The sequence below is a fragment of the Amblyomma mixtum genome, chromosome 1 (assembly GCF_055824585.1).
Source record: "Amblyomma mixtum isolate Tamu chromosome 1, ASM5582458v1, whole genome shotgun sequence".
In the NCBI taxonomy this organism is placed as follows: Eukaryota; Metazoa; Arthropoda; class Arachnida; order Ixodida; family Ixodidae; genus Amblyomma; species Amblyomma mixtum.
The window spans coordinates 274,588,994-274,604,345 of record NC_143012.1 but is presented as its reverse complement, the minus strand read 5'-3'; the positions used below and the strand labels follow the sequence as shown (position 1 = coordinate 274,604,345).

At 46.9% G+C, this 15,352-nt stretch overlaps 1 protein-coding gene across 2 annotated transcripts in view; it reads left to right on the top strand.

Annotated features, from left to right (window-relative positions):
- LOC149371750 (glutamate receptor 1-like) overlaps positions 1-15,352 on the top strand; it is a 230,972-nt gene that overhangs the window by 162,734 nt on the left and 52,886 nt on the right. For both annotated transcript variants that reach the window (XM_089566035.1, XM_089566036.1), the window contains exons 5-9: positions 88-338; positions 3,904-4,062; positions 5,201-5,401; positions 7,891-7,998; positions 8,402-8,515. In XM_089566035.1, the coding sequence (XP_089422161.1) occupies positions 88-338; positions 3,904-4,062; positions 5,201-5,401; positions 7,891-7,998; positions 8,402-8,515 (833 nt within the window). The remainder of the gene's footprint in view (positions 1-87; positions 339-3,903; positions 4,063-5,200; positions 5,402-7,890; positions 7,999-8,401; positions 8,516-15,352) is intronic.

The window sequence follows — 15,352 nt, the reverse complement described above, 5'->3', positions numbered from 1 at the left end:
GCAACCGCCCCCATAGGCCCACATGGACGGGACGACCACAACCAATCCGCACTCAGTTTGCGGGCTTTCTGTTTTCTCGTGTTGCAGGCCTGCAGAAGCTGCAGCACTTGTTCCAACTGACGACGGACCGCTACCACCTGGAGGTGAAGGTTGTCAAGCGCGTCCAGAACGCGTCCGATGTGCACCGCTTTCTGCGACGTCTGGAGGACCGCGACCGCGAGTCGAGGAAGTACGTCGTCCTCGACTGCAGCGCCGACACCACGCGCCAGATCATCATCAGCCACGTGCGCGACCCGTTCATGGGCCGCCGGAACTACCACTTCCTGCTCACAAGCCTCGTGAGTGCAAAAGAAAAACTGTCACGCCATACCGGGGTGCACTGGAGCGTGAACGGAACGTGCAGAAAGTCCCGGTCTCTCTCACTGTCTGCCACTTATGACACCTGGCGAGTGCGAGGCGCTCTCGTATGCGAGGGTTGTCGTTGAGCACTTTACTTCCGGTCGTCTTGCCAATATAGTTGCACCCCTTCACAACACGATCGATGACACTTTTCAGCTGTGATCGGCTATCACACGGAGCAAAGAAAATTGGGTTTGAGGAAAGGAAAGGCGCAGTAACCACTGATCTCCACTAGGTGGCTGGATGCCGCATTCTCGCTTTCCGAGACGAGCGCTAGTGAAGCCACCGGAAGTTGGACGGCTTGTCCCGGAAGTCGGATGTCTGCTGTGTATTTCAATGCAAAAAGTCGCGTCTTTCACCCTTTCGTTCTCAGTTTTTTGCGCTGTTCTCGTGTAATGTCTGCCGTTATATGAAAGGAACAAGCAAGCTGAACGCGAGAAATGTGAGCATTGTTTGCAGAACCCTGTAGTTTCAGAGAAACCAAAGAAAACAGGCATGCAAGTCTCACCCTGCCGCGGCAAAGGTGTACGTGCATTAAACACTATATTCTTGTCTGGTTCGTGTCTTCCGATCGTGAAGGAGAAGTAGTCGAATGACGATGAGGCTAGGTCATCTTAAAACCGAATTTTCGTGCAGCAAAGAAAAGGCACAGCGCGAGAGGTACGACTGACAAGAAAGACAAATGCTGCAGCGCGCGTGAGAAGCGCTGTTAGAAGTCAACTGCACCAAGCACCACGAATTAAAGCCAATTCAGGCTTAACTTGCTACATTACGAAACAGTATATGACACGCTCCGTCGAAAAAGCAGTACCATACCTTTTGGAGGCGCTAACGTGAACCAACCGAACACCTTCGACACCTCACCAGATAGTAACCTAGCCCTCGCTCTGGTTCGGTCTACACACAATTCGGTAAGATGGTCGCTGCAAAGTCAGATGCCTGGTGAATGTTTCCACCTATTCTTTCTTATATTTATCCCCCATTGATAGCATAACTTGGGCTTGAGCGTGGGAACAAGCATCACATTACAGAGCAGAGTTGGCGAAGCTAGGCAAACGAGACGTCACCGAGCCGAGTAGACGAGGCTCCATACTTGCTGCGTGTAGCGACGTCCTGTCGTCTGCTAGTGTCGTCCCATTGCGATGCAATGGACCCTTATTTTTGAAACGTCTTTCCCGAAGACTGCGCTGGTCTCCTCCCTCAGTTGACGGCGCAACAGGTAGGCATTGTCATGTAAAAAGACGAGAACGACGAAAAGACGAAATGCTAAGTGGGAAAACAAAACTGTAAATTAAAAACCGTGCTGAGGTCCGATTTCATGCACTGCCAAAGGCTGACTTCCGGGACAAGGCCGCTTACTTCCGGTGGCTTCACTTTCGGGCGCCCGATACCATAGAGTTTCTTACTATTACCTAGAGGGAAAGCTGGCGGCCCGTCTATGGGAGTTTGCATGGCGACCCCTCGAGACCACTTCAGCCACCATGGGCGCTCAAAGCATCATGGGGCGGTGAGCTACTTGTTGCGGAACTGCAACTTTTGGCCAAGATATAATAGAAAAATAAAGCTGTTCGATAACTACGAATGTCCTAACATTCAATATCTTGTCTAATGATTGCAACAAATGAGCAGAAAAGCATTTAAGTGCAAAGTTTGCCCAAAATAAGAGATGACTAGCTTTCCTATTGGCCAAGTGATGAACACTACAAAAACAAATATTTCGTAATTAATAGGCGCACTTTCAAAAGTAAATATGTTTTCAAAAAAAATGTTGTTGCTTAGATACTTTAAGAGGTTTTTTTTAATGGCATTTCGGAAGAGTAGAGCCTTTTATTGGCGTCGTGTGTCATCGCGTTTTCACTACTATGGTTTTTGCACACTGCGTTCGCGCGAAAGTCGTCTGCGCATACACGAACAGCGTTTTTGGAATGAAACATCTTAGTAATCACACTCCCTGTTCCTGAAAAACTACGACTGTCTCGCAACAAGTAGCTCACCGCCCCATGATGCTTTGAGCGTCCATGGTGGCTGAAGCGCAGCGCCGCCAGCTTTCCCTCTAGGTAATAGTAAGAAACTCTATGCCCGATACGGCATCCAGCTCCCCTAGTGGAGATCAGTGGCAGTAACTGTCTCGCTACTTGGTGGCACCCTAACCGCGCCTTGCAAGAATGGTTTAAACAAGGAATAGAAAGAAGGAAGAGAGAAAGAAGGGCGTAGGGGAGGGATCTGTAATTATTTCGACCACCTGGGTGTTCTTTTACGTACACTGACATCGCAAAGCATAAGCCCTTAAGCCCTTACAAGCCCGCCGCGGTGGTTCAATGGTTACGGCGCTCGGCTGCTGGCCCGAAAGACACGTGTTCGATCCCGGCCGCGGCGGCCGAATTTCGATGGAGGCGAAATTCTAGAGGCCCATGTGCTGTGCGATGTCAGTGCACGTTAAAGAACCTCAGGTGGTCGAAATTTCCGGAGCCCTTCACTACGGCGTCCCTCACAGCCTGAGTCGCTTCGGGACGTTAAACCCGAATAAACCAATAAACCAAACCAAAAATTCACGTAGAATTACAACTGACCGCTTGTTGAGTCATTGCAAAATCTAAAACATTTTAATAAGAACTCAAACCCTATTGTGCCTGTTCTTTAAGGTGCAGAAACGTTCTCTAACGCTATCATTCAGCGGTCAGGCAATTGCGTAGAGGTCAATTGAGTCTCATTTAAATTTGAGTGAACTGGAAGCCAGTTATCTACGAGTCAATTGAATATCAGTTTAGTTCTTTCGGCAAGAATTTTCCTGGAGCTTAATTTTTGTCTGGAACGCTGATCAGATGTGTTCGAAGTACAGTGTTTCAACAATATTTATTAAGCGTTGACTTCAAGATATGAAGGACTGGTGCAAAAGAAAAAAAACGTCCCAGAGAATAAAAAGCCAACGTCAAGTATCAATCTCAAAACTGATTTATAATTTTTTTTTTCGATGTTCGCGCACTAAGGGCTCATTTCATCTAATATAAGTTTGCAGTGAAACCTTTTGGTTTGTGCCACCAACAGGTTGCGTCAATGGCGCTGAAATTATTTTCGAAATTTGTGGTCATCAACTCTTCACCACTAATGCCAGATGGTACACTTTTCATAGCGAGTTTAAAAGCATGAGCACACAGGTTTGAAGGAGGTGAATGTTGGTGTGCTGCGTGTTTATTCTGTGTTGTAATGCCCAATCTGAATGGCAGATTCAGTTAATTGGTAGTATTCCTTAGTTGTTATTGCAGATTGTAGAGCACTGGCAGAGTACTGGAAGACAGTATTTGCTGTTATAGTTTGGTGGTTACGATTGTAAAATGTGGTTTCAGTGGAAGTTGCGCATACCTTGTTGGTTTCGTAGAAGCGTAAATGATTTAGAGGGCATGCATTATGTTTCACGAAGCGTACTGAACTATTGCGTGCGGATTAATCAGTCCGTTAAGCGTACGCGTGCACTTAGTCCCATGTTTCTTTTTCCCGTCCTCTCAGATAATGGACGAGTTTCAAAACAATCCAAGCTTAGAGTTTGGCGCCGTCAACATCACCGGCTTCAGACTGGTCCAAAACACCACTCTCCCCTACAAAGAAGTATTCACAGAGCGCATCTCGAAGATCCCTTGGCCTGATCCAAAGAAGAAGAGGATATCGGTAAGTTATAAGTCACACGGAGCGGTGAATTAAGCTATAAAAAAGTGTTTAGAACTGGTATATTTCGATGCTACATAACGTGTGAAAGTTTCGTTTCATTTTATTTCCTTAAAGGTGCACTGAAGAGGATTCTGAACTTGTCTTTTTGCCGCGGGAACTCGATCTACACGTTCCTAGCATTCTTAGGAACAGTGACTTTTTGCCCTGTGTGGCCGATTTCCGCAAATAAATCGAATTAACGTCCGGCTCCCGCCTTTCTTTTTTAATTCTCCCTCGTACGGTGGGCGGAGTCGACCAACGCGTGGAGCGCCTTTCACCCAGTCCCGTGGAGGCTTTGCTTTCGCTTTATTTTGTTTTTTAGGTTTCCATGAATAAATAGTTTCATTCGCAGATAATATAGCCGCAAAATAAGACCGAAGAAATAAAAATACGCGCGGACTATTTGCTACTACGGACTACTACGTATTACTCCGCCGATGGCAGAGCGGCAAGCCGCCACGCGACTGGGTGAAAGGCGCTCCGCGCGTTGGTCGACTCCGCCCACCGTACGAGGGAGAATTAAAAAAAAAGAAAGGCGGGAGCCGGACGTTAATTCGATTTAATTAAGGAAATCGGCCACACAGGGCAATAAATCGAAGTTTCTAAGAAAGCTGGGAACGTGTAGATCGAGTTCCCGCGGCAAAAAGACAAGTTCAGATTCCTCTTCAGTGCACCTTTAAGGACCCCCCATGGAGGGTATTCAGCGGGGCTGGTTTCACGAAAGAAGAAAGTGTAACGATGCCTTATGTTTTTCTGACGCATAGGTGACTAAATGATGCCGGCTATATGCTTGCGATAATACATTTGGGTATACATTTCTTACTTACCTGATGCAACCATGTTAAGCACCGCGTTTATTAGAGTCTCGCAGAAATGATAAGAAACGGTATGGCTTATCCAGCCCGGGTGGCGAAAGTTAATATCAAAGTTAGGGCGCGGTGAGAAAGTGCAGAGAAGAGTTGGACAAACAGTTTTATCTCATTAATTACATTTCTTGAGCGGTAACTTTACCTACAGAGATTGGAAAGAAACAAGAAACATGCAAGATTGACCGTGTGTTCTAGCATCAACGGACACTGTGCTGCTGCCTTTGACGCAGGCGGACGCGGCTCTTATGTACGACGGCGCCAAGGTGCTCCTTCACGCGTTCAAGCAGCTTCTGCGAGACTATCCCAGCATCTTCAGCAAGAACTTCAGGCGCGGCGAGGTCTACAACAACAACACCCGGGGCATCGACTGCCGCCGTGAGAAGGTCATGCCCTGGGAACACGGAGAGGAGATCGCGAAACGCATTCGCTCGGTATGCACAACGTGGTCGCTACTTCCGCCAAAGATTGAGTAATATCTCTTCCTTAGTGCCACAGTAACCGTAGCCTTATTCATGTTGGGGTAGGTTAGGTTATGTTAGGATAGGTTAGGTTAGGTTAGGTTAGGTTAGGCTACGTTAGGTTAGGTTAGGTTAGGTTAGGTTAGTTTACGTTAGGTTAGGTTAGGCATGTAATGCGAACGTAAGATAACCGTAGGTTCTTTAAGGTAACGGAGCAGATTTCAGCAAAGGGCAAGCGTAGCAGAGGGCGGCAGAAACTCAGATGTGCCCATGAGTTTCGAAAGATTGCGAGGATAAGATGGGCGAAGCTTGCACAAGACAGGGTTAATGGGATAAATAAGGGAGAAATACGTTACCTTTGTGCTGCAGTGGATGTAGTTAGGCTGATGATGATGGTGGTAACATGCTGCCAAACTTTTTTTCCCCCGAAGGACAGCTTCATGGTTGTTCTCTAATTGCAAACCTGTGTGTGGAGTAAATACCCCTCGCGAATGGCTCTACAGGACTCCTCTACACAGTTCGTCTGTAGTGTGAACCACTTCTGACAGAAGCACTACAGCGCTTTCAAGCGTGACGAAGCGAGTTGTTTACTCACATGCAGTGCCCTTGACGGTGTCTATGCTGCGAAAATGTTTAGTTTTGAAATGTTGCCTGAGTGCCCAGAAATTTACAAGCCTGGCGGGGCCAGACCCGACAATCAGGGGGCGCAGTAAGAACTGCAAATAACCTTCGGAGAAGGACAGATTATGAGCAAGACGAAAGACAGCGCAGTTAACTAGAAGGTAGTTGCAGTTGGCTACCCTGCACTTGGTGAAAGGAAAAAGAGCATGTAAAAGAATAGAGGACTGCTATAGCAATCTTCACGAATTCGCTGCAAGGAAGCGAAAAAATTGTAACAAGCCACAGATGCTGTTCCTGAGTGGTACAAGGATCAAGGCGGATTTTCTTCGTTTTCCTTTTTGTTCCGCAGGTTATGACCGGAATGCTTAAGCTGCTCAATCTGCGTGGAACAGTACCGTTGTAGGTTTATCGGTACTCTTCAAAGAAGCTTCGCATAGTTTTGAGAACCATTCTGAGTTAATGGTGTGAAAAATTACCTAGACTATTTGCCACACCCTGAAAATAAGTTTGACGACGACGGCTGGCCTGTATCCCAGTATAAAATGTCGTGTTTCTTGGAAATAGCAGAAAGTGGTAGTGTTCTGCCAGCCTGCCGAGCAAGCTTTGCCGATTAGTTGAATGCTGCGCTGTCCCCGATACCACGTACGAAATCTTTCCCTGCACTTCCTACTTACCCTCCCTTCACCAACTTCATCTTTTGCTTACGATGCGGTTCAAGTACCCACGCAGAGAGAGAGAGAGAGACAGCTACTATGCATTTCCCTAACTCGTAGCCTGCGGTGGAACTTTTAACGATTTGGTGTGACATATCGAAGGGATACAGCGCAGAAGAGACTGTCCACCTCCTCCTTCCCCGAAAGGCCCCAGCAGTTTCACTTCAATTCGTCCCGCGTGGACACGTTACAGTAAAAAGTCTTCGTTACCCGCTCTTCGTTGTCTCTGCATCCACTGCATTCAGTCTCCGTCCCTCAACGAGGACTACAGGGCAGCTGTCAAACCAGCACTCCAATTCGAGGTATGACGTACGTATCACTGCGCCATAGGGAAACACTCCACGGGATCGCAAGCTGTGCGCAAAACGCAAAGAATATACGCCCGGGCAAACTTCCTTAAGCGCAAGGCACGTTAGGGTTCCATGATTACGAATTCAGTTAGACTGGCGAGAGCAGGGCCACTGGGAACCACCATACACCTTTGTGGCAAGCCTCAATGGGTCATAAACGCATTTCTGAAATCATTCCGCTGAAGGAGCTACAAGCTAGAAATTCTTTTTTAAAACTTCCACTGCTGTTTACGTCCATATTTCGGGGCAAGTAAATGTTTGAGCATAAAGCTTAAGAAGAATAAAAAAGGCATTCACTGGAAATCCACGCATCAGATGAGTCGCTTCTAACAAAATGGCAGCAAGAGGGGTCAGGGCTATTGCGTATACGTAAGCTTCGCCTATAAAGGGTACAGAGAACTGTTATGGTGTAGTTTTATAAAGTGCAAGTTGCAAGTTGATATATTGCGTCAGAGTAAACCCTCGGCTTATAAGGTCATTCGAGAAGCTACATTATTCTAAGCCACCCAGGAAAATGCGAAACGCTCTCTTGACTTTCTTTGTCTAATCTGTATATGTGACATCCAGTTAATTCTCTAGCCTAACGTAGCTTTGTCCACAAGAGCCTCATAAAGAGCCACGGGTGCTTAGAAGCCTATCGGTAAGCCGGCAACTGCAGTCAGGAGGCTGCATTTCTTAGTTCTCGGTGAGCAAAGAGCGAAATCACGGTTCTGCAAAAGACAACATGCAGGAGTTTGTATTCTAACTACCGCGTCGTTTTTTTCTCTCATGCACGTAGGCAAAGATCAAAGGGCTGACTGGAAACATCAGTTTTGACGACCGAGGCTTCCGAGTCAACTACACCATCGACGTGGTCGAAATGACGATAAACAGCGAGATGGTGAAGGTATGTGATACGCGGGCATTCACAATGGAAGAATTCGCTCTTCTTGCTCATCTGCAGCGCGGATGCTGTTAGCGCATTCCCCAGCAATGTTTCGAGTGTCCTTTTGCACTTTGTTTAGAGTCCAGTAAAAGAGCTGAAATTCGACTTATTCCCAACTTCCGTACATCAGAAGCGAGTCGGGAAACTGAGAGAAATGCACCCGCATAAGCACAAAAAAAAAGAGAAGCGTTGAGTCAAAGGAAGGCGGAAGTCGATACAGGCACAAACATGTGCGCAGCGTTGAGCAGCGCCCAGAGATAACCAACGTTACTCCATATCGGTGTTGTGCACAGCAAAAGCTAGCTTCCGACGCACAAAGCATGGAAAGAGAAGCCGTGCGAAGGACTCCTCCGTCTTTGTCCAGATCGCCGAGTGGTCTGACGTAAAGGGACTCAAGCTTTCGTCGCCCAAGTACCGCCGCGTCTACCAGGACACCGGCTTCGAGAGCAACAAGACCTACATAGTGACCAGCATTCTGGTAAAGTACTTCTGCAAGCACTTCCCGTTCCCCTTCGCGTCAAGTATCTTTCTGTCGTTCGCCTTATTTTTGACTGTGTACAGCCGGGCATACAAACATGACGGCGCTTTAAAAAATGCCCCAAACCTGTGTTTGTGACCGCGTGCCAAAGACCGCAGTTTATTCGCAAACAGACGCGCAAGTAAACAGCAGTGTCTATTATTCGTGAGAAAGTAAAATATGCTCGCAAGCACGCCCATACATTCCTGCTATCTACTGGACGCCACTTGCAAAAATTCCAATTCAGGTTCAGTGTGATCATCACTGGCTGCCTGTCAAAGTGACCTCTACAGGTCATGGATGTCATTTATTTTTTATTTTTTTGCTAATTGCATGCTCATAGTCATTAGCCACAATCGATTGTAGTTGCTTCTGTGTTACTGACATAAATGCTTTCGAAATGGCACCACACCACACATGAAAAGCAGGCCAAATCTTTAGCTGGCGTGCGCGACGGCGTACAGCAGGCCAAAACTTTTGGTAGCGTGCGCGACGGCCGCTTTTTCTGCGCTTCTGTGCTTTACGACAAAGCAAACTTGCGGAAAGCTCAACATTAAGCACGGGCTTAGTGAGCTTGTGCTTAGGTTTTGTTTTCAAAAGTCTGCTGCGTCATAAGCTGCAGGAGCACGGAAAGTGCGGCCGTCACGCAGGCCAGCTAAAGATTTGCCCGGCTGTACATGTGCTCGTACTGCGGATCCAGAGTGTTCACTGGCCGTAATCCGTGAGTGTAGCTTGGTAATTCACATACATGTTACATGCATGCGTCACCAGAGAGTGTTTTATTCAAACAGGTTCCATGTGGTCGGCTTTTTTTTTTTTTCTTGTGAAAAACATCCTGTCTTAACATTCATTTAGAGTTTTGACTCTCTGCTGACTAGCTGCATGTTGTTTGATGGCCTTGAATTGTAAAAACGAAACGCGTTTCAAGTTTTCTACCCTTCGATATTTCACCCGTCGTAGCGTCGCGTCGAAACCATCGCATCAAAAAGCGGTATTACTCGTACATCCGTTGGCAGTCCTCGTTCTCGTTTCTTTTTTTCTTGTTTTGTTTACTTGGTAGTCAAAGCGCTAACACGCACCGCACCGCAGTGTTTATCACGTGGAAAACTTGAACCCGCCTTGCATACTGCCTTCAAAAGAGGGGCCTGGTTGTCAAACAAACAGCCCAAAGTCCTCACATCGTGCGCGCAAGCGCAGGGAAGTAGGCATTCATTTCGGTAAAATGTTCGCTCGGCACCCCCGAGAGGCTTGCACTCCCTTTCACTTCGTGTGCGCGAACATGATCTGGATAGGACGGCGTTGTTTGCCGTTGTTGTCATCCCCGCTACTGAAGCAGCAAACTTGCGACAAGCCGGGGGCTCCACGGGAAAGCGGGAAAGTGGAAAATATCAACCGGTAAAGCTTCTCATACGCGCGCCATCAGGTTCCCCGTGCCGTCTTCTTTTCCATTAGCAAAAACATAGTACAATCCTCCGCTGGTGTTTGCGCATCCGCTTGAATGGAAAGTGAGATAAGAAAAAAATGCGAAAAAAACGTTTCAACCGAGCGCCAACGCGCTCCTTCCTGCATTCACGGTGTGTTTGCAGTACCGCTGTGTAGAGATGGGTGTAACACGGACCGAGTTGATTTAGCTACCTGTAACAAAAGCACGAGCTTTACAGGCGCTCAGAAAATTTGCGCGTGAGTGTTCGCGACAAGCTGTACCCCTGTGGTTCGCAACGCATTTTCAGAGACGCGACGTGATTCAGCAGTCGATGGTTCGGCGCATCTTCGGCTGGATTTACAAAGCCCTTTGTACGTCTCTACGTGCGAGGACGGGGAGTAAATAAATATACCTCGGTGTATATGGTAACTGATCGGTGCATCACAGCCGGCAGTGACACGGTCTAGCCTTCGTCATACGAAAATCTCCCAAAAGGTTTTCTTGGAACTCTTGTGGAATCCGCGGAAATCCTAGGCCTTGGACAAAAGAGTCTCCCGCCTTTATTATATTTGTAACGATGCACAACGAGACACACAGCGTAGCTGAATCACTTTTGACAAAGGGTGTACCTTTTTGTGCGAAAAGCTGGCCCAATCTTTCTGCCGTGCCTAGCGAAAAAGCTGCCCTGGTTGTAAGGCATGTGCCAAAGCACCTGCTGTGGGGAGAACACACCTGTCTCTGCACGGTTTCAAAACCTTAGATTTTCAGAAGCAGGTGACGATACAAAGCCGTAATTGGATCGATTCGGACACTCGGAGGATGTGGACAATCCAGGTGTTACCATATAAATGAGGCATGCAAAGGCAGCCATGCTTATCGCATAGCCGTATGGCGTCCACGTATCTGACATATACGATATTATATTAATGTAGTGCCTAAATCAGAACTCTTTCTATTCAGAGCTGATTTTTTACTGAGTCGTGTATTGCAGTTTAGGGAATGTGCGCTGCGAATAACCAATGGGGCTAAACTTCTTCTCCTGCAATTGGTTCTACTTAAGAGAGTGGTTTGCAAACGTAATACCTCGCAGTATTCTACAATACCGAGAGAACAACCTATTACGACAAAGTAGAGGTAATGGTAACCCGCGCGCCAGCCTTCCGCCGCCACTCCACGGTCACAGAATTCCATTGCTGAGGTTTTTTCTCCTGATCAAATTTTTAATTACCAGGGCAAATGAGTGCTTACAAAAAGAAACTTGGGCTTTTGTATGAAGATGGGAAATGTGGTTTGTGCTAGGGTAAAGAGAGAAAGCGCAAATATTAGCGTCACATATTAACTCAAGAAGCCCCGCAATGGTCGTTTTTAATAGCAGTGAAAGTTATCAGACTAGCAGAGATACGCAACTCAGAGAACATTAATATAACTAAATTTCCTGTTTTAAAGAAATTATATCATGAGGCTGCCATCAGAAATTTTGGCTGCAGAGCGTTGCCAAGTGCATGAAAAGAACAAGATTGTCCTCATTGACGAAACTCAAGTGGAATAGTGCTCGCGAATGCTTTCACTTAAATACAAACAACCTAGCGTTCAAGTGACAACATGGGCGTTTTTTGTCCTCACAAGGTGCAACCTAAGCAGACAGTACGAACGTAAGCGCCCATCAGTAGCAATCCGCCACTAGCAGGTACTGACCTGTTGTCGTTAGTCCTGGAAAAATTCCCCTAACGCTGAAGTACTGCCTCAACTTACAGCGGTTGGCGGAATAAAAAGCCGAGATAGCCTATACTTGTCAAATCACGTCCCGCTGTAGGATTTAAATCACCTAGTGGTGCAAGCCCTCCGTCCCTGTAGGGGCTGTAGGCTTTACAGCGTACTAGCCCTCGTGAAACGTCAGTGAACGAAACCCTTCATTCTCTAATAAATGTACAAGCGACAGTCCCTCAGACGCTCCTTCTAGACCTCATGCTTTCTATGAAATACAATATATTTATTTCCTACAAAATAACTAGGTGGACCCCTGGTCTGAAAACTACAACAAACTACAACCAAGCTCTCCGTCGCCCTCCTTTCCAGCAAAAAAAAAATAAATAAAGACAGGGACTGTGATGGCAGAGTTGGACGCTTGCGTGGTATTTGGCCAGTCGAACACTGCTTAAGAACGGCAGAAGGCATCCAGGGAGCACTAGCGGCAAAATGCGATGAAATGGATGTCGAAAGGACAAGTCGACGCAGTGACATAGTTGAAGAGCCTCGTCTTGACGAAGATGTCCCGTTTTAGCAGCACGATGCCGAAGCTCGCGCGGTGCTCAAGCTACAGACGCCATGAAACACTCGGCCCTGAATCTAAAGAAAGGATAATGTGACCTCGTCGTCAGTAGCTGACAGCTGGCGGCGTCAAATACAGACAAGGAAGGTCGTACATCAGCTTTCCTTTGTTATTCCAAGTTGTCCGTCCCTCCATCGAGTCTTGGGCTCCCCTTGTCCGTTCCGACAGCGAGAGTGTGGGACAGCGGCGCTTCTCATGTCCTTCCGCTGCGCTGGTTCCGTTGATTGTCTCCGCACAGAGCCTTTGACATCGCGTCAGAGACGTCGGGCAGCATGTCAGGAAATGTGTGATGATGCGGCGCCCCCTGGGCAGCCCCTCGCTTGCGCGTAAAAAACACCAACAGGCTCGAACTTTTTCATTTTCGTTCGCTTTTCAGCTTTCGTGCTCAACCAAAAAAGACCACATTTAGCAACTTAAAGCATAAAAAACGAATTAATAGTGGCAATACCGTAATAATCAGTGTATAGTAAGGGGCGTTAGAGCACTATATGAACAGAAAATACAAAACGAAATTTGACGTGTAATGTGGTTACGTTTCACGCAGGACTTGCGTGATTAAAAGAACTCGGTGTTGGTGTCGTTAGTTTTTTTTACCTCGTTGCCCTTACTGGACTGCTGTAGATGGAGAAAAAAAAGTGTCGGAATGGGACAGGTCAGTTCAGCGTAACGCCGCCCCTGTCTTGTTAACGGTAGCCAGAGTCCCAGGATGTCATATTCTGGTGGCCAGCCAGAACTTAGGAACCTTCTGAGGCCTGGAAGCTTCTGGGAACCTTCTGGGGACCTTCTGGGATTCAAATCCTAAGTTTTATTTTCCTTGGCAGCCGCATATGTAAAAATCAGACTGGCATGGCGCAGTTGTGGAGGCATATTGTCGCCGCTCTTTCGAGTAGAAGGCATAAGTTAAACTCGGATAGAGCGGCTGTAAAAAAGCAGATTCTCAATGTGCCCTCGGTTTCATGCGGGTTTGTAAGCACCCGTTTAAGAATCATCCGAGCAATGTGAGTTCCCCGTGGAAAAACGGTGGATGAGAAAAAACATACACAGGCCCTCAGTCTGTAACTGCCGTGTCGGAAATATCCTAGGCGGATACAGCCTAGAAGGCAAGTACGGTAGCTCTCTTGAGATCTGAGGCCGCCAGAGACAGTTTCAACGGTGTTATTTTGCCTTGGTCGTCGCAGTTCTGCGTTATTTCACTGGCTGTGTACCTGCGTCTCTTCTGGCACGTAGTGGAGTACCTGATCAGACGGTTTCAACTGCAGAAATACGATAAATTTCAGTGCTTGTCGAAAGGGCGCTTTCTTTTCTGGCATGCTTGTTTCGCCCCGATAAATCTCTTGCTGAGAGCATGGAGACGCCACACTTAAGAGTTGGGGCTGTTTTGCTCGAAGTCAGTTGGCCTGGAAGGGCTTTACAGACCTCTGGCGAGTCCATGAACACTCCATAGTAATGCCGGCCGTCGACCACCTGCTCACAATGAGCGGAACCGACGTATTAGCTAACGGATAGGGCGGCAGACAGTTCTGACAGGGAACTGTTCGGGACGTCCTGCCTGATGCACTCGATTTCACACTCTGCCGCTTCCTGATTAGCCAGCCTATATTGTCGTGAACATGCGTTGCTGCTCTGCAACTCCGATAGCAGTTGTGTGTATATAGGTGCCGCCTTTGCCAAAAGTAACCGAGCAGCCACATCGCAGCGCAGTGATCTCCGACGTTGGCTGCTGCTCCCGGGGATGAGAGGGTAAACTGGCTAACGTAAGAGTGCGCCCTTGCTCAGTACGACAACGCTCAGAAGGCAGGAAATCGCTCGCCGAATATGCTACCCGCTTACTTCTTGTAATCTCAGGAAGGAGAGCGGGGGAGCAGGGTAGCGTAAGCCAGTTTAAACTCGCAGGCGAGGAGCAGGGCACCGCAGCAGCTCCGCTCGGTCGCGAAGCTCCTCGGTTACTTTTGGTAAAAACGGTGCATGCTGCATGAATCATGCTGTAGCAGTTTTTGCTTCTGCGTATTCCATGTGTTATTTGGTGCATTCATATATGAGGTGGTGGCCAAGTACTACACCAGGATGGCCAAATCCTGTTCAAGTGAGAGGGTGCGTTGTTGGCCCAGGTCTGGTGATTTATTCTATTTATTTATTTTGTTGCTTAATCGTTCCCGTTGTTTAGCGGCCCCCGTTGTTTTCAAGGAGTTTACTTAAAATAATCGCGAATAGAATTAGATCAATCTTAAACTTCAGAAAACCAATGGAGCAGGCTGGCATTCGTAAAGGTTACTCGACAATAGACTATATTTCTTTCGTGCAGGGTTTCTACAAGTTGGGTAACAATAGACAACATTAGTCAATGATTACATTGATTGGGAACTTAGCTGGTTTATGACGTCAAAGTACTCTTATAACAACTTTGCCAGAACGTGCTCAAGTATCTTGTAATAGGTGCAAATGATAGAAATAGGTCTGCAATTATCAGGAAGGTGCTTGCTTCCAGATTTCTTTACTGGTACATTCCTAGCCTGCATCCAATCAGTTGGTACGGAGTTTTGCTCTAGAGATGACTTAAATATGACCAATAAATATTTAGTGACCCATTCCGCGTACCACCTCAGAAACTCATTAGGAATAGAATCAGGATCGGGAGACTTTGTGCCTATATTAAGCAGGAGGGAAGGTAAAAGTCGTTCACACAATGTAACATCTGGCACATCCGACGACTGTGCGCACTTTCAAAGTAAAAGAGCATTAAAGAAAGGAGCGAAATATCATTTTCATTATTTTTTCTCTCGTTATCTTGCTATTTTATTCGCTTTATCGTATGCTTAATTTGATAATTTCACGATTTATCCACGGATTCCGTATTCTGACTGTTTTATTTAGTTGTGTAACAAACTTATGCACGCAATAATTGACAATGTGTTTAAACTTCGTCCAGAATGTGCTGACGTCATCCTGCCATCAAATGAGGCCAAGGACATCTCCAAATAAAAAATACAGAGACTGTTAACTACATTCGAATCAGTGCGTAAGCATAAATTTTTCCTTCGTGGAAGAC